Raw genomic sequence first — 18,684 nt, forward strand, 5'->3', positions numbered from 1 at the left:
AGAGGAAAATGATTCACCCCGTCCTGATTTCTTCCTTTATAACTTCTTTTATAACTCACTAAGTTGGTCAAATCAAATTATTATCCAGTAACTAAATCATCTTAAAGTAGTAATCAAACCTGGAACTTAACGTTTTGTTCAGGTCCTGACTTTGACTAGGCCACTCAATTCAATTCAGAGGTCGACTAAATCTTATGTTGGGATCGTGTTGCTGCAAAACCCAGTTGTCCTTCATCTTCCAATTACAGACTGATCACCCAATGTTCTCCTTCAGGAGCAGAATTCATGTTTCCCTCAGTTATGGAAACTCACTCAGGACCTGAAACACCAAAGCAGCCCCACAACATTATACTGCCACCTCCATGCTGGACAACAAGTAGATATCTGTGCTTGGCTCACCTCGCATGGAATGAGACTCTTGTTTTCAAAAGTTTTAAGTGCTTTGTGGCAGAATTTTGCAGTTTGGTAAATTTCTTAGATGTAGCAACTAAAGAAGCAAATACATTTATCCCCACAGGACTTGATGATACATCACTTATCATTTAAAGCCATTTTATGTTTGCTTAGGTTGCCTTTGTTGTGTGCCATTTATAAATACTAAATACGGCTTTCCTGTATATAAAGTTAAAGATATCGTACTTCTGTTATAATTCATCACACATTTTGGCAAATTCAGTAAAACAGTAGCCCTTTGTCCAAAGAAGCTGTGGTTTTACAGAGTCCTGTGACTTCTATTGTTTTAAAAATGTGGATCTATGTCTCAGATTAAACAATGTTAAAACATTTTATTACAATTTACTATCCCTCAGTGTTTCTTAGTGTCTGACTAGGAAATTAAAGGATGAAGGAAAATTTTATTTTCAGCATGTGCTAACAAAATGATGGAAAAACTTTACACATTCACTTCTTTCACAGATGTTTACTTAATTTCTCTGTTAACCCACAGTCATAAATCTGCTCAAATTCTAAAAGCCATTAGGAATAGTTAAAAGTACTACAGTAACAAAGTAATGTCTATAATAAAAAGCACTTGACGTAGTTAGATTAGAAGAGTATTCTGTATCACTTCTTTCTCCATTATTGCACTGTGATCCGTTGTTTTTAAAAGGTCCTTCTTCACATAGATACTAAAAACGATTTGCATGGAAAACTGTAGTCTGCATATTAACTACTGATATGGTGCAATAATCAAGTGTTGCACTGTCGAGTGTTATACTGCAGTCATGTCAGTTTTATAGACAACACATTAATGTATGTTTTATACAGAAAATAAACGTTACTATACGATAAGTGTGAGAAAACAGCGTCACCAAAGGATTCATGGTTCATCAACGATTATTTTGGTCGCGGACAGTTTCAGATACTGACACCAGACCAAAATAACGTCTCCATTTAGGAGCATCTCCAGTGTCAAAGTGCACCAAAGCACCAGATGTGATCATTTCAGTGGTCACTCTACCAGCGTGTCGATGTTTCAGGGTTTTGGTCACTGAACCTTTCATCTTGGTCCGTGCTCTTTGGTTCCAGCGTGACTTTCTAAAGCTCACGAGGCGTCAGCAGGCGAAGAACTACCTTCACTGACTCCCTCTTCCAGGATTTCCCTGACTTGTTCGAGACTCTCTGCCTGCCGAATTAACTCCAGCTTCACCTGACGTAGGAGAAGTAGGTGAGTAAATTAGGACATTTCATTTCATTTCATGCAAGAATTCCAGAAGAATTTTTTGCAAGTGGTGCTCCCCATAGTTTGAATTGAGAAATATAATCCACCCAACCCATCACATTCTACTGTCTCCTACCTGCAGCGACTGGGAGAGCTGGACAAAGTCCCTCTGCACAGTCTGGCTGGTGTCGACCTGGGAGCGCAGACTGATCACTTGGCTGCGCAGCTCCAGACACTGCTGCTGCAGGGACATCTAAAAGAAAAACATCACAATGTAACGTTAACTATATGTGAACAAGACAATAAATCTATACTGCAAAGAAGGCACATACTGTATATAACATCTAACTATTAAAGTAAGACCTAACTCTAAAAAGCTAAAAGCAGGATGGATTTACTTTATCACTGTTGAGGGCCTTGTTGGAGCTCTGCACATGAGAGAGCGCCACCCGCAGGGCATCAAGTTCTGTGCGGCTTGCAAGCAGCTCTGCCTGTAGCTGGTCCTTCTGAACCTGGATCCTCTCCATTTCCGTCTTCAGACTGCAGAGCTGCACTGCAGGAACAATACCAAACAAGGCTGCATTAAGTACATCAACTACTGCACAATACTGCAACGATTAATAAAGAAAAGTTTACCACACGTCTTGTTATTTAGTCGTGGGTCGTAAATTCTACTAGTTCACAAGGAGACACAAGGGTTAAAGACCCAGACTAATAATAAAGAATGATTTGTTCACTCACCTTCTAACACCTCTGATGGCAGAAGATTCAAGTGTGAAAACCGGGAGGTGAAAAAGGAAGAATAAAAAAAAACGTCACAATCACGAACATCATTTAAGGAAAAATACCTAAAAAAATAATAGGATTAACCGACCATTCTCTTCTGTCCGAGTGTCCAGCTGCTCCCGTAGGTTGACTATCTCAATGCGAAGGCGTTCCTCACAGTGCGCCCCCTGCAGGTCAGATTCAACAGGGACCATAATGAGACAAACACCAACCGACCAAGATAAACCTGAGATCAATGAGTCTGCACTTTCAACGTTTATCCACACAAAAACTTAATCCTCAAAGAAAAAATCATCCAAACAACCATTTTTAATAACGAGCACTACATCTGAACAAGGACAAGAGGAAGCGACCCCCAAACACAAAGCACAAACAAGCTTCTCAAAGGTTTCTATTCCCTTTTACAATGTAATGTAAAACTCTACACAAAGAAAGGTCCACTCCAAGGTCAGAAATACTAAAAATGAAGACAGTAATTGTACCTGCAGTGCTGCTGTGAGTGACAAGCTTGAGTCTGGCACGTCGTCCTCAACCTCGTCTCCTTTCAGCCTGGACAGCTCATTGCACATCTTCTTCTGAGAGAGAGACAACTCTGCCTGGACACAAAAATCTGGGTGAGCTAGGTGTAAAGTCGTATGCTTCTACACAGATACTTTATGTGATTCTACAGATCTGTGTGATGGATCAGGGAGTTTATAAAGCTGCATCTTTATGTCAACATTTTGGGGAAATGTGCTTATTTGTTTTCTTGGTGATGTGACATAGTATAAAAGGTGTGAAGCTAGTGTGGCTCTATGCAAAGGTAACAAAATCCACCTATCAGCATCTCTGCCTCTCATTTTTAAATCTGTAACATGGTAATTAACTTGTATTTTCCAATTAAAGTCCAATTATTCCTTGCAGGTAAAATATCATCTCTACCATTATCCCACACCCAGGTATGATCATCACTCACCAGCCGACTCTGGACCGCATTCTGTGATTGGCTAAAAGACTTCTGCAAATCCTGGAGGAGGGTTTCTGACATCTGCACCTGAGACTGGAGCGTTGTTACCTGAGCAAACACATTCACAAGCGTGTAAGTCTGTGCACGTCCTTTCCAATGCGTGATGTGATCTGTACACTGCGTGTGCACCTGTGCCATCTCTCTACACACTCACAGATGTAGTTTTGCGTCACCTGTTTGTGTGTGTGGTTGGTCTGTGTGTCCAACTCTCTCTCCAGCTCCTCCTTCTCAGCCTGTAGCTGACTCACCTGGTCATGCAGCTCTGACACCTGCCCAACACAAAACAACACACCCTCACTACACAGTAAAGTAATTTGTACACAAAGAATCTTCTTGTAGAACTGGAAACTTGCACCAGTAAATTCACGTAAGCCGTCTTATTGTGAAGTAAACATCCCAAAAAAAGTGCTGACTCATTTTCCATCAAAGACAAAACTTAAGCAACATATCCCTGCAAGCTGAGTTTGTGTACTTGCATTTTAATGTCCAAACCTGAGCATTGAGTGAATCCCAGTCGCTATGTGTGACCAGCCGGTGTCCAGCCGGCGGCAGGTAAATGGCTTCAGGCACCAAAGTTCCTGTGGACACCAGTGAGTCTGTGTCTTCCTGAGCGTTGAGTTTTCTGGGCAGAGAGGGTGTGTCTAAGGAGAAGGAGGACAACGAGGCCGAGTCGCATTGCCGCAGTGAAAAATACCCTTCAGCCGTAAGTGGAGTCCCCTCTCCCTCTGCCACCGCATCGAGCTCTGCGCAGTGGCTGAGCCTCCCGTCTGCTGACTCCTCGGCCTCTGACAGGCTGTTTGTCATCATTGACGGGGATTCATTACGGGCAACTTCTGCATTATTCCTGCCTTTTCTTCCACCAATCTAACACAGAGATAAAAACAAATAATAAAACTGAGCCCAGAACACTTTTAGAAAAATAAATAAATAAAGAAATACACACAGGTAAACACTGACTAGGTTCTGTCCGCTGGGTCTCCTCCACTCCACAGGCTGAGACTGAAGAACAGCTATCCTGGCCTCATACTGCGCTGCCGTCTCTGAAAACACAACAGAAAGTGATTACTTTATAAGCTGTGGCTTCATTTGCAATTAGATCCTGTTTCATAGCAAGATTTTTAAAAGTTATAATACCATAAACTACATCCAAACTTTAGTTTCTGCTACCGACTGAAGGTCAAGAGGTAATTAAACAAACAGGAAGCGAAAATGAAAACAAACAAACAAAAAAAAAAAACAGCAATTTCAGATGTATTACAAAAGACCATAGCTGCATTTACTGGTAAATCTTATCCCTGTGATTTTCTTATCAGAGTCACAAATACTTTTCAACCTATTGCAAACAATGTTTCATTACTATGGTGCCTTTATTTTGAAAATGAAATTTGCAACAACAGCAGAACAGATAAAAATAATGATGATGGGAATGATGGTAAAAGTCCTGACTATCTGAAAGCTGAACAGAGTCACGCCACATGATTATATCCACACAGAGGTAGAAGGAAATCACAGACTCCATAAAGTGCTAGAAACATGAAACATGCCATGCTTTTAATGGAGGCAAACAAGCTCACACACACACTGACCTCTGAGAGCCTCCTGCAGGGACTGGATCTCTTGATCACATTGTTTCTGCAGCTCTGCCAGTTCCTCCTGTTTGCTCAGCTCGCAGATCGTCGCCACACCCTGCCAGTGTTCGACCTGAGCTGTGAGCTCAGCTAGCTGGGCCTGCAAGCTTGTCTCTGTAGATCACCAGAAACATATTTTTATTTGTAGACATAAGAATACATTTACCCATATCTCATATAATCTTTAGTAAAAATAGTCTATTTGTGAACCAATAAGAACTTTAACTGTATTTTAGAATTCAGTTTTCCTTAAAGAATTAGCGGGTTGAGAAGTTTCTTCATCCTTCATCATGTGTTTAAAGGACTTTCAGAGATAAGATGATAATTTAGGAAACATGGAGGTGAGAATGGCTCTGTTTCAGACCGGACTACATCTGAGAACACCTAACAATAAGATAGGAGAACATCTGATGTCACTGTTGCAAAATGAATTCTTGATTTAAAGTTGTTGTTTTCCTTGTAATGAAACAATATGAAATGATCATCTGTATGTCCACAAATTATGTATATTTGATAATAATCTTGCAGTTTGAATGTGTGACACGCGTGGGTCTTGTTAAGTACAGTGGGAGATTAATGATCCAAATAAGTATATTTGGGGTCCCATCGGCTTTTGCACCTTGGCAGGGCACATTATCCATCAGGAGGAGGCCACTGCCATCGGGGAACAACATTTAGACTACTGGCCAAACAAATATCCATGTGAACGCCAGGACCAGGGTTTCTCATATTCTCATTGTTCAGAGCACCACACTATCTACAAACTTTTTCCCCGTTGTGCATCTTGGTGCCATCTTTTGCACAGATAAACAAGACGCATGCACCCAGCTGTCCACATCACGTTTCAGTAAACAGAATCCATCAAACTAGGCCATCATTGGAGGCACTCTGGGTGTTAGATAGGGGGAACCATGTGCACTTGGACCAGTGTGATTACACCGTTTGAGGCACATCTGTCAATCCTAGCCAGCTCTTTACTCCCCACACGAACCTTTCAGCTGTACCCAATGCTTTCATTGTCAATTTTATAGCCCACTATACCCTGTACTAAGATATACTGTGATTGTTGTTATTTTGATTTTATTTATTTGAGGAAATTATTACTTATGACACAACTTTGGTGGCGGAAAATAGGAATCTGAATAAAAATTATCAAAATCCAAATTAACAGGTGAAAATATTACAGCATGAAAAACCTGTTTCAGTGTCAACATGAATAACTGTACTGTTGATTTAAGGCTCACTTTAAACATAAGGAACCTCTCCTTTAACTCAAAGTTTCCATCCTTTAACTCAAAGTTTTCATCAGTTCTTATATAAAGTATAATATTTATGCATTTTGTTGCAACACGACGACTTTATGAAGTAACACAGTTTAATACAGAGCTAGCTAAGATATTAGCATTAAAGAAGTGAAAGTGAGAAGCTTTCAGAATGCGTTAGTGTATTCAGAGTAAAATGACAACTAAATAACCTTAAAACTAACTTTATTCCGGAACAGTGGACCTTTTTGTGATGATTTATATGCGTCCTACGCAGTTTGTAGTTAAACAGTTTAAAGCGATAGCTAGCGGCTAACTAGCTAGCTAGCTGATTGAGTTGTTCAACAGGCCGTTTGTCGTCTCACCAACAGGTTTCACTCACACTAAAGACAATCCAGCAACAAGTTGTCGTTAATGTTACTAAAATTAAAACAGGTCAGTGTCACCTCACAGCCAACATCGTTAACCTAAACTTAAATTGACTTGTTAGTTACCTGTGTCTTGTTCCTTCTCGGAGCTCATCTTCTCCCGCTAACACAGATCACCGGCTCACGGTGACGAGGAAAAACAGAAACAAACAAATGAAAAATCTGATCAATTTATCGAAGTCATTTTGTAGAAGCACCAGGATTTAGGTGTGAAAATAATCAGCTTGGTGTAAACTTCAGGAAACAACTTTCCCCGGTCTGCAGCCTGCGGAAATCACGTCCACTTCCTTCCGGTCGTCAGATTCCTTTCCCAGTTTTATTCTCTGGTGGGAAATAACGAAGTACTTGTACACAAACACTGCACCTGAATACTGTGCTTTACTGCAGTACTTGTATTGATGTTGCTTTTATTCCACTACAGTACAGAGGGTGGTAGAAGTGAAACTCAAGAAAAGCTGCAATAATAAAAACATATTTCACTCATGGACCAATTTTGAGAAAATGTAATATTGTAATATTATACTTGTAGTGTTTTTAGTACTTTTGAGAAATAAACTCTGTGTGTTTTTACGCCTTTTTATGTTTTACATGTTTTTGACTGTGTCTTTAGGTCTTAGTTCTTCTGTGCTTCTCTCTTAGTTGTTTCACATCTCTTTTTTTTCCTATTTACTTGTTTAGCATTTCTGGACTAGTTCTGCATTTTTAGTCATGTTGCTTCTCCTTTTAGTTATTTTTATTTGTCCTTTCAGTTTTTAATCTCCTTTTTGTGGTAGTTTTAGGCCTCTTGACCCCTGAAAACCCTGAAATTATGGGCCAAAACGACAAAAGTACTACTAAGTGTGAAGTATGAGCTCCAAGATTTACAAAAGTACAAAAGTTCAAGTACTACACTAAGAAATAAAATTCTGTGCATTAATCTGAATGGAACAGAAATATGAGCCGTGTTGAACTTGATGCTGTCGATAACATGTATGTGCATAAAGGAAGGTTTCTGCAGAAATCTAATGTATTAATGTATTCAAGTAGAAAATGGCTTACGAACATGAAGATAAATTCATGTCAGATGAATTTAAAATTTGTTTTAAACAAAATATATATTCATAAAATATGTGATCATTTAAATTTTTGTGGAGGAAAAGAAAAACAAAAATATTAATAAATGTTTATAAATATCCTTAATAAAGCCTATTAAGCAAGGAAACCATCTACTGGAAGAATATTACTGACACTATGTGTTCATTTTAAATACATAATATAAACCTTTAATTTAGTTCCTACATTAATTCCCAAATGTTGTCTTTGCATTATAATAAACTCTGTTATGACTTTATCTCAACACTGCTCTCTGCGGTACAAATACATACATATATAAAATAAAATGAACAAAAAAAAAAAATCTAATCTCTAGATATACTGCAACTAAACTAACTATACTTATTATAGGTGCTTTCTATCAGTTCCCCTCTAAAGTTATCACATGGTATAAAGGAATTTAAAGTACAGAAAAGTACAAAAAAGTAAAAATAATTCATAATTATAGTATATTTACTCCTCACTTTCACCAGCTTAAACATTAAAATTCTACACGATGCATTAATATTAACACACTTTACTTAAATAGTTTGTATTCCCAATGCATGTACATAATGGAGTATATTCGAAAGTGTTGTACTGGTACTTTTAGCTATGGAAAAGTTTTGAGTACTTCTTAAGCAACTATTGCATAACGATCTGTGAAGGAGAAGACAGATGGAGGTGTTACTCAGTCTCTGTTCTATCCCACCTTCATTAAAATGTGCACTAAAAAAGCACAAGAGTTGGTTTGTATCTGTAATTTGTTTCTTTTTCTTTTTATGAAAAAAAAAAAATCTGCACAGATTTCTGTTTGCATTGCAATTACAAGTGTTAAGTGCCAACATCAGCTTCAACCTTCATTCTGCAGCATAATGTCCTCTCTGTGGTTAGTGGGTAACTTTTTATTCTTCATGCTGATGTAATTTTAGGTCTTCTGTCCTTCATAGAGGAAAAGGTTATGTAATCCAGTGATGCATGTGCATAATAGAGTTTTTCTTACAAGTTACACAAATATTTCAGGCAATACAAGATCATTTGTTTTGTTATACAGCAAGTACCCTGTAAACTCAATTACAAGTGAGAAACTATGATTTAACAGACTTGACAAGTAACCTTGAAACTCTGAAACTGCATTTTATCAACTTTATAAAATGTAAAATTATATAGCCCAATATTACAGTTGTACACATTTTTCAATCTCTACAGCATTAGACAGTAGAGATTCTGATCCACATAAAAAACTAGAAAAGGAGGAGCAGCAGAGGAGGGATCTGTCCTCCAGTTCAAGAACTTCAATCCAGAAGGGAAACGTCTCATCACTCTCTATATTGTATATAGTATTTATTTATTTAGATCCAATTAAAAACATGGTCACAATTTACAAAAGGAAAAATGCAAAACAGTGAATTGGTCATAAAAAGTTTGGCTGCAAGTGTCGCGTACTTCCATAGTAAGAGTTGTGTGGATAATTAAATACTCTCCACAACCAACACATACAAATACATCATGTAAATCTTTGTTTTACAGTACCTGTACCTTCATGATACCAGAGTTCTGTGTAAAATGCTGGTGAAAGTCTTCAAAAACAGTAACTCATACAGAGTGACTCACATGAAGGAGTGCTATATGCTGGAAAATTTTTTCTTTGCTGGAAAATTGTTTCTTTGCTGAAGCAATATTATAAATAGTTTGAAAATCTTTAAATATCTTTAAGTGGTATATGCCTGCAGTCCTCTGTGTGGAGCAGAGGCAAAGAATGCATGTATATAAATATGTGATCAGTAACAAAAGCTAATCTGTTGAGAGACAGAAGCCTACATATTAGCAAGTGATGTGGTTTGACAGTTTTTTTTTTTATATAACAGAGGTATCATTATCTACTAGATAAACACGCTTTAACGTATTCAAAGAACCAGAACATGAACAGGTTGGTACGAAAGAATTGCGCTTCTAACTGTAATTTCCATCCTGCAGCATCGAGTGGTAAGAATGACATGAAACCTTGGCAAAGTTGTGATTTCATTTGGTTGTACGTCACTGACGATGCCAAGTCTCTTCTGCACATCTCTTTCTTTACAAGTCCATGTCATGATCACTGACACTCTGGCGAAGGTATTCTTCATACAGTTTTTTCTAAAGGGACAGAAGAGACAGTTCAACATACATCACAGCTTTTTGAGTGACAGCGATATTTCAGAGAGTCCTATTCACGCACACTAAGACACAATCACACTTCACCTTTTTGGATTTGACCACCTCTTGAACGTACTCCAGCTTCTCTTGCAGCTGCCTTTTCTGCTTGCTCGACAAAGTTGCCTGAGTTCTAAAAGAATTGAAGGGAAACAACACAAAGTCCAACAAACAAATAAGATTTGTAATAAATATAAAGATTCTGTGTTATTTCAGACCAAAAGCAGTGACGGTGCCGAGATCTTATTGCTCTACCTGAAGGAGAAGCGAGCGATGAGGAGTAGGAGGAAGGAGAGAAGGACCAGTCCACCACCGGCGTAAAGCTGCTGTTCGGCAGACAGGGAGTCAAATAATTTCACAACGGGCATCTGTGGATTGAAAGAACAAATAGAATTAGACTTGACTGCTTAAAGGATTCTTTGTGAATAATGTGTTTGTTTAGATCCTCACCAGGTAGAGTGAGAGCGCCTCTAGGCCCTGGCGGCCTAAAGCCATCTCCAGCAGATCCTTGGACACAGTGCCCAGCACCAGTAAGGCCAGCAGAGCCATCGGGATGCTAAAGCCCAGCAGAGTCAGGAAGCAGCTCTTGCAGCGCGCTCGTCGGTTGTCTCTAGTGGTCTGCCTGCGAGAACAGAGGGTCGTGGTTAATGTCTTAAGGCATCAGTAAAGCATGTAAACAAGAACAGATGAAACCATCTGCGTTTCTGTGCGTTACCTGTCGATGCTCAGTCTGTCAGTGATGGCTTCACTGATGAGCTCACAGTCTTTCTCCAGGGAGTTGAGTGTATTCTGGACAGTCTGGTTGATGGTTTTCTCGATGGTGCGACACACCTCTTCGATCTGGTTGACACAGCGACTTGGCTGAGAACAGGGACACAGGAGAAAAGAATTACAACATAAATCTTTATGATCTTTAACTCTAAGTGGAAAGATTTGAAACAAGTTAAGGGAGCAGCGTAAAAAGATGACACCTGTAACTAAATGAAACTGCAGCCCTCACCTTATTTGGATTGGGAATGTAGATGGTGGGCATGTCAAAGCCACATTTGTTGAGCCCTGGTCTCTTGCAGAGCTCCTGAACAATCTGCATCATTACTCTCTATTTCACAAAAACAAGTCACAAGATTACTCGAAGACTGTAATTTCCTGCTAATTATGTCTGAAACTAAAAATTATTTTTATCCAAGCTGAGCTTACCTGTCGGTCCGACTCTCCTCCAGCCTCATCAGCCTTGCTCAGATAAAAACGCAGCCGGTCGCCGTGTGTTTCATTCAGAGTCTCCACAATGTTGAGGGTGCGCTTGCACAGAGCCTGACCCATTGGGTCAAAGAAGACCAGGACCAGGTCACAGAGATCACCTGGAAGCGGCAGTGGACCATTATTTTCCACAACAGATTATACCTCCTATTACTAACAGAAATTATTAGACTAAACTGCTTGGTAATGTTTTATTCAATCTTTGAGTGATAATCTTCATTTAAGTTATTTAATATTTTACTTGCTACTTATTCAGAAACAGAATTAACACTAATAAACTGCACATAGCATTTTAAATTTTTAATCAACCACTCCATGGTACCTGCTACCGCGTTTTTTATTAATGTAATCATTTAACTAATGAGCTCCAGCTGTAACAGTGCCTTTCATGTACCCTTTAAGACTGCGGCACAGCAGTAAAGGACATTAACTGGAAACCTACCAAGCCACATAATAACTTTGTCCACATCAAAGGGATATTTCATATCACCGTCCACTAATCCCGGCGAATCCACAAATGTCACCAGGCTGAAACGTTTCTGCCGTGACGTGCAGATCTCGGTGCTCAAGTACTCTGAAACTCCTGGAAATTAATAAAAGTACAGAGATATTAGGAGAGGATGGGTAGGAGAGAAGCTATTTATACATTTAACTATTCATATGTGGAACATGAGGCTACTGTTTAACTCTGTTTTCTTCAGTGTGGGGCTCATAGTTCTATGTTGGACACACTGAGCCACTGGCTCTGTCCATTTATGGTGTTTTTGTTGCTGCAGACTCATCGGGTTACACACAAGGTGGTTTGATAAATTGTAGAATAGAAAAACAGCAACACATGTAGTAAACCTTTGGTTTGGGCAATCAACAAATATGTTGTAAATCTTTAGAAAAAGCACAAGATCTGAAAATGTCACCTTTGAACTCTTGGAGTGGTTTGAAGTGTGGATATAGATGAAGGGTGGCATTTCCCTAAAGAAAAAAAAACAGAACCAGATCAGTTTTAAAAAGGTTTTGAACAAGGTGTCAGCATCGCGAAAAGTTCTGAAATCACATGAATTAATTTAGGTTAACATAACGAATTATCCATTATGATAATAATGGATAATTCGTAACAAATTCATAACAAAACTTATTTTCCCAAAATAAGTTTTTTTTTTTTTTTCCTCCTAAATTGAATCGCCTCCTTAACTAAAGACCATGTAAAGTTGCACTCACTGTGAGAGATTCTCTCTTACGCCCACTTGTAACAAAGCTGAACCCTTGGGTCTCAATAGCCACTCCAGTGCGCTGGATGTGCTCTTCCACATACCTGGAAAATAAATACATTTTAAAAAATTCAGTCCGTGTAAAATCCCCTTGGACAGAATTTGTAAAATATATTTACCAGTTGATGAAGGAGCTTTTCCCAGCAGAGTGGTTGCCCATCAGCATCACAGTGATCTTCTTCCTGGGTGGGAGTAGCTTCACGCCAACAGATTCGGCCACTGTGATCAACCCTGTAGAGGACAGAGACAGATTAGTGATACAAACGAGCTAATTGATTTGTCTGTTTATGTTCTTGATTAATCAGTTAATTGTTAAGTCCATCAAAAGTAAAAAAGTAGCGACAACATCACTACTAACATCAATGATTTTTGCCTTTGAGGATTCAGAACTCAGGTTGAATGTGTGTTTATTGCTCATTTACTTTCCCCCTACAAGCACTTTATCAAACATTTGGCCAGAAGATGTCACCCTATAACTGTGTCAAATACTTTTAATTAGTGAATCTTGTAGTCACTTCTGACTTGTGGTATCCCACTGAAAGCTGCACATGCAACTATTAGCAACTTTGCTTAAAAAAAAAAAAAAAAAAAAAAATAAACTCAAAGAAACTGGAAGATTTGATTAACAAAATTGGTGTTAATTATCTTTTAATCAGCTAATTGACTAATGAAGCTTTAGCATGATCCAAATAATTCCTGATAACTATTTTACAAGTGGTGCCCTAGTTTAGCTAAAATCAATTTCGTCCCAACATCAATTAAAACTGGTTGCACCTGCAGGCTGACTAGTTAGTTAAGTGAATCAAGTGCTGGAGCTCCACAAACATTTCAGAAACTAGACGTTTTATTTTTAATTTGGAAAAACAAAGATCATCTTTTCCAAAGTCTTCATGATTTTAAGGGGTCCCATCATTCCTATCGACGCCCCTGGCTAAACTAGCATAACTCAAGATTTAGAAGTTAAATTAAAACGACGTTATTGCACCTTATTGTGTAGTTGGTTTAGGGTTAGGATCTTAGTTTACTTGTAATTTAACTAGTTAGTATTAACAATAGGTTAACTTAACTAGCGCAACGTCAGACAAATCACAAAATCCTTCCTAGCTAACGGTTAGCCCCCTGGCAGCGGGATAACCGTTAACTCACAAGTTAGCTAGCTAAGCCCCGGTTAGCAAACTGCCTACTAGTTTAATTTCAGTATCAAATAGGTGAATTCTGGAGTTTCTAGTGAGGTGTTGACTGTGTCAACAGGTTATCTACATGTCAGCCAACTCACCACTGTCGGGATCCGTGTACACTTCGTGACAATCCCGCAAGATGCGCTCATCGCAGGACACACCGCCAGATATCGACTCTGCGTTGGCGGCACTTCGGTTCTTGATTTTTCCAGACATTGTTATGCAGCGATAATATCAGACCGCAGGACAGAGTTATTCAAACGTCCACGACTCTGAAGTAGTTGTGAACAAAGCCGGTTCGCCTGGTTTGAATCGCCCCGGTCTGTCGAAACACGGGGTTGGGACGTACAGCAGCCACGTCGCCAGCTTTAGCGTCTTGTGTCGCACAGACTCCTGGGTAATGTAGTTCGTGTGTATGGCCGTGACTATAACACGAAATGACAAAATAATGACCATCCAAAAGGGGAAAGTAAAAACAAATAAAGCAATTAAAGTGTAAATAAACTTTTAAAAGGTGTCTATATAATTGTATAAATGCTCAAATTAAAAAAACAAAGTGCTTTGCCTGCTTGGTCAGAAGATTAGGAAGAGTAATTAATGATCTCTATCACAGAATAACAGGTGAAATATGGCTAAGATGTCACAAAAACTTTCAGGTTTCTCAACAAGTGACAGTTTACCTTACCTTGTGTAGTATTGTACAATATTTAATATATATGTTACAGTATTTATACATAACTGTCTGTATTGAACTTGTAGGCAGCTCATATGCCCCTTAAATTAAGAACTACACACAGAAAATATCTGTCTCGAAATTAAATCCATGTAAGTTTTACTTTGTGCCTTGGAATAAAAATAAAGATTTGTTGACATTTTATTTGGAAATTGATTTATATTGACTTTGTAGTATGTCATATTTATAAGGGCCTTAAAGTTTGCACATTTCCATTTCACTGTAGATTGAGACATAGAGCAGCTATCGATACCTGATGAGAAAGAATACACCTGCTTCATTATAAAGTACACCAAGCAGAGAGATGACACCTGTGGATATGTAGAAGGGTCGTAGAGTGTAAAACACGTTGTGTGTGGGGCTCTACCACATCTTCATATTCAACTCACGCATGAAGATCAAAGTCAGCCAACGCTGTTTCATTCCGATTGCCCTCTTTAGCACACTTAATTTAATGTAGTATGTGTTACGCTCAGCAGCTCATTGTGCTGGGTTAATGTGGACCTTGTTAACACTGCATACATTAGCATAATTTGTGCCAATATAAATAACGGTGACGTGTCACTGAGCAGCATTTTTCTTTTCATAGTCTCATGTCTCAGCCTCTTTTATGAAAATGTACAGTTCCTCTATTTTTTGTTCTGTTACTAAAGTCGAACACTGAGCTTCGAACTGCAGCCGAGCTTTCAACCTTTAAGTTTTAGTGTTTATTGGTTTATTACAGTCCGAAACACAGTCGCATTATTGTGATATACAACATACATTTCAGACTTTGCTATTAACAGCTGTGATTATCAATACATTTAAATTAGTGCGGTATGATTCAAGTTAGGAGTCATGCATCCTACAGTAAACGCACCAGCATGCGCAGGCCTCAGCTCCACCTAGAGAATCACAGTGTTTCCTTTATCATGTGTCATATCCGTCTTTCATCCTTGGTCACCAGTGGGCCTTCCTCTCTTTGACAACCAGCTCCAAGAAATGGGAATGACTTGCATATAGGGGGAAAGACGAGTCAACATCAACCCATTGGACTTGTCCTGCATCATCACCAGCTTCCAGGGGCAGCTCGCTCACACTATTGCCTACAGTAACAACAAAGATATCTGACTGTCACAGAATAATGATGCTTGTAATCCCAGAGAAAACACAGTGGCAAAAAGAAAAAATATGTGAACCCTTTGGAATAATCTAGGTTTCTGTATGGACTGGACATAAAATTGTATTCTTTATTAAGCACACCAATTAAACATTCGACTAATGGTGGAAAAGTAAGGGAACACTGGAATTTAATAGCTGGTTATACCTCCTTTGGCAGCCATAACAACAACAAGAAACATTCATTTTGAGTTGTGCTCTTTGTAATGCCGTATAGGCTTGTTTCATTTATGTGTTTTGCCCATTTACACATTTTCTTAACTGTTGGGGGTTATCATAGAATCACAATTAACTTCCACATTAGCCTTATTCACCTGATTCATCATGGAAATTCACAGCAACTGTCTCCATCCAAGCATTGTCAGTGTTTCTAGGATCATCCACGTAACCCTTATAGACCTAAAGAAAGACAACATATATTTTAGTTTAACAGTAGTCCTTGTTGACTGAAATGTGAAAAGTAAATCTGTGTAAACTGCTGACCAGAAATCCTGATGATTTAAAAAGTTGGGTGATGCGCTCTTGAATTTCTGATTTCTCTGATGGTGGGACTGACAGAGAGTTCAACGCTTCTTCTGAGAACTCCCGCTGCAGTGTGAGAGAAACCTGCTCCCCTGGATCTACCATTCCCTACAACACAAACACACAAAAAGAAGGAAAAAGGTACATGACTGCTAACAAAAAAACCCTCAAATCTATCTAGCTATAAAAGAAATGTAATAGCTACCAACCCCAGGAATGGCCCATTCCCCACAGTCTTTCCTCATGATGGACACAAACTGCAGAATGGGCTTTTTGGAGACTGTGTGAACTATCTTCTCACCTTTGGAATTTACTTTCCATCTGTCAGACAGTGACATGTGGCCATCAGGCATTTACAGAATAAAACTTCTAAGTGCACAAAGCTTCCAGAAAACTGTCTTTTCCTCTTCTGTATCATTGTTTTTGCACCTAAACACAATAATAATTTATCATTAACACGAATCTGGATTATAAAGAAATGCAGAGCTGAACAATTTACCTGGTGACGATGGGATCTGCTGCATGATTGGGTCCCCATCGGCCAAGTAAACCTCTACCAATCACACCTGTGCGTCCACGAGGATTTCTAAATAAGTAATAAAATACTAATTTATCAAGGAAGATGTGTTTGCCATCATCATTTAAATATCAAAATCAACACGAGGTTCACTGTTAAAACACAAAACTCTTTAGTTCTCTGGCCAGTCATCCTAACATGCTTGTTCATAAAAATGAAAGCTTCACTAAGTGGTGCCATTGAGAATGAAGAGTTAAAAGCTTGTTTCTGTAATGACAGCAGCTATATGCTGTCAGTAGAAAGATTAAGTCTTAAGCATAGTGGAAGTTTCTGAAACTTTAGGTTTAACTTCAAAACCATCATAAGCAGGAGCGCTGGTTGAGAAAAACACCTCATTGACACTCAGTAACTTACAGTGGTTTTCCGTCTTCCACTTTGTACATGCCCTCAAAGCTTGTCCTGTCCACAGCACCATCCACAGTGTTAAACTGTGGAGAGAAAGAGCTGGAAACCAAGCAAAAGAAATTGAAACTGGAACTAAAACACTGGAGATGAGATGATGATGAATAAATACGCAACAGCCAAGAGAATCTATAACTAATTCAATATGCTGAGCATATTGGTACGGCTGAGACACTTTAAATTAGATATGTGTTGCTCACCCAATATCAGGATCTGCCCAGACTGGCTTGTTTTGTACTACTGGGGCGGTGTAACTGACTGGATCGTAATCAGGCCAGTTCTGACTCCAGTGCACCTTGTCATCAGGCACAGAAAAACGTCTAATATTGGACCCTGGATACTGGGCACATCTGGACTTTACATGAAGTGCTGCTGAGGATGACATCGTCCAGATACTGTTCGTAGAGAGGCTAACACAAGTGGAAGTGATGGCTCTGATGTTTTGGTTTATTCTGAAAGGGTTTGATGATGAGCAGGAGACAGCAGGCCTGCAGCAGATGAAATATGAGACATGTAAAACCTTTAAGTGAGCCTTAGTCTGCCTCTCCTGCAGCAGCAGGTTTCAGCTAAACACACATGCACTTATTGTCCTCTTCTAAAGGAAAAACATTACTTTGTCAACTCATTTTTTGATTTGTGTTTGACAATTCATATTAAAATGATTCATATTAAAATGATAGTGAATGGAAGGGACATTCAATTATAATTCTGCACTTACTGTAAGTCAAGTAAGCTTACGGTACTGTAGGTTAGGGCTGGTTGATCCCTAGTATTGATACTACAGATACAAATTCCTGTGTTAACTACACCGTTGACAGGATTGCAAAAAAAATAAAAAAAGTGACACCACATCCTGGGCACATTCTTTGTGTTGCAACGATTGCTCAGTAATGATTGCTTTTGTCTAGAGAATTCACTTAATGGACATTTAGATTCCCAACGGTCTTGTATGAAAAATATAATTAAATACTGAAGAAATAATAAACTAAATAAATTCCTCATGTTCAGCAAATCGTGTTTGTGAATTAAAAACATTTCTCAGATCAGATATCTTAATGCATTCACCTCATAAATCATTCAACATTCCAAACATTTCTCAACATTTCTTCTCAACTTAAATCGAAAGCAATACTTACAACAATCCCTATTAATATATAAGACAGTAAAATTATGGTTATGATTATTATTATTATTAAATTGCTTTCGCTTACATCGCTAGGGGTCTCTGCTAATATGTCACTTCAACAGAACTATTACTAGTATGTATCACAATTCTAGTTAAAAGCACAACTGCTCACACCTGAATCCGGAGGTGCAGAAGGTGTAAGGAAGTCCGAAGAGAGTGAGTGCTAGACGGATCCGGCCGATCCAGTGTCGTCGCAAGAGAAAATAAACCATGGACACAAATTTATTAACAGCACTGACACAACATGCAGGACGCACAGTAACCAGGAAGTACACCGCCCTGCGTGGTGACGTGGGCGAATGGGTGTGGTTACGGCAGTGGCACTCGTATCCATGGTGACTAGATGACCAGATTGCGGAATTTATCGTATTT

General features: G+C 38.9%; 3 protein-coding genes across 3 annotated transcripts; all 3 read right to left on the reverse strand.

The window, feature by feature from the left end:
- Positions 1 to 899: 899 nt before the first annotated feature.
- rabep2 (rabaptin, RAB GTPase binding effector protein 2) lies at positions 900 to 7,060 on the reverse strand. The gene is made up of 12 exons (XM_026362823.1): positions 6,837 to 7,060; positions 5,039 to 5,194; positions 4,410 to 4,492; positions 3,945 to 4,316; positions 3,626 to 3,721; positions 3,402 to 3,500; positions 2,929 to 3,042; positions 2,535 to 2,613; positions 2,402 to 2,413; positions 2,059 to 2,213; positions 1,797 to 1,913; positions 900 to 1,648 (listed from the first exon to the last, which is right to left on the reverse strand). The coding sequence occupies exons 1-12, from the start codon at positions 6,862 to 6,864 to the stop codon at positions 1,544 to 1,546; spliced, it is 1,416 nt and encodes a 471-aa protein (XP_026218608.1). The 5' UTR covers positions 6,865 to 7,060; the 3' UTR covers positions 900 to 1,543.
- Positions 7,061 to 9,017: 1,957 nt separating this feature from the next.
- On the reverse strand, positions 9,018 to 13,950 carry si:ch211-11k18.4. Its single transcript, XM_026359806.1, has 12 exons — positions 13,833 to 13,950; positions 12,676 to 12,787; positions 12,507 to 12,600; positions 12,206 to 12,260; positions 11,734 to 11,874; positions 11,232 to 11,392; positions 11,035 to 11,133; positions 10,750 to 10,895; positions 10,485 to 10,656; positions 10,290 to 10,402; positions 10,083 to 10,167; positions 9,018 to 9,977 (listed from the first exon to the last, which is right to left on the reverse strand). Exons 1-12 carry the CDS (start codon positions 13,948 to 13,950, stop codon positions 9,918 to 9,920), a joined length of 1,356 nt encoding a protein of 451 aa, XP_026215591.1. The 3' UTR covers positions 9,018 to 9,917.
- Positions 13,951 to 15,155: 1,205 nt separating this feature from the next.
- Positions 15,156 to 18,608, reverse strand: nudt9 (nudix (nucleoside diphosphate linked moiety X)-type motif 9). Its single transcript, XM_026369797.1, has 8 exons — positions 18,427 to 18,608; positions 17,327 to 17,614; positions 17,079 to 17,168; positions 16,647 to 16,733; positions 16,357 to 16,468; positions 16,109 to 16,255; positions 15,940 to 16,024; positions 15,156 to 15,552 (listed from the first exon to the last, which is right to left on the reverse strand). Exons 1-8 carry the CDS (start codon positions 18,522 to 18,524, stop codon positions 15,407 to 15,409), a joined length of 1,053 nt encoding a protein of 350 aa, XP_026225582.1. The 5' UTR covers positions 18,525 to 18,608; the 3' UTR covers positions 15,156 to 15,406.
- Positions 18,609 to 18,684: the final 76 nt, after the last annotated feature.

The sequence above is a fragment of the Anabas testudineus genome, chromosome 8 (assembly GCF_900324465.2).
Source record: "Anabas testudineus chromosome 8, fAnaTes1.2, whole genome shotgun sequence".
Taxonomy (NCBI): Eukaryota; Metazoa; Chordata; class Actinopteri; order Anabantiformes; family Anabantidae; genus Anabas; species Anabas testudineus.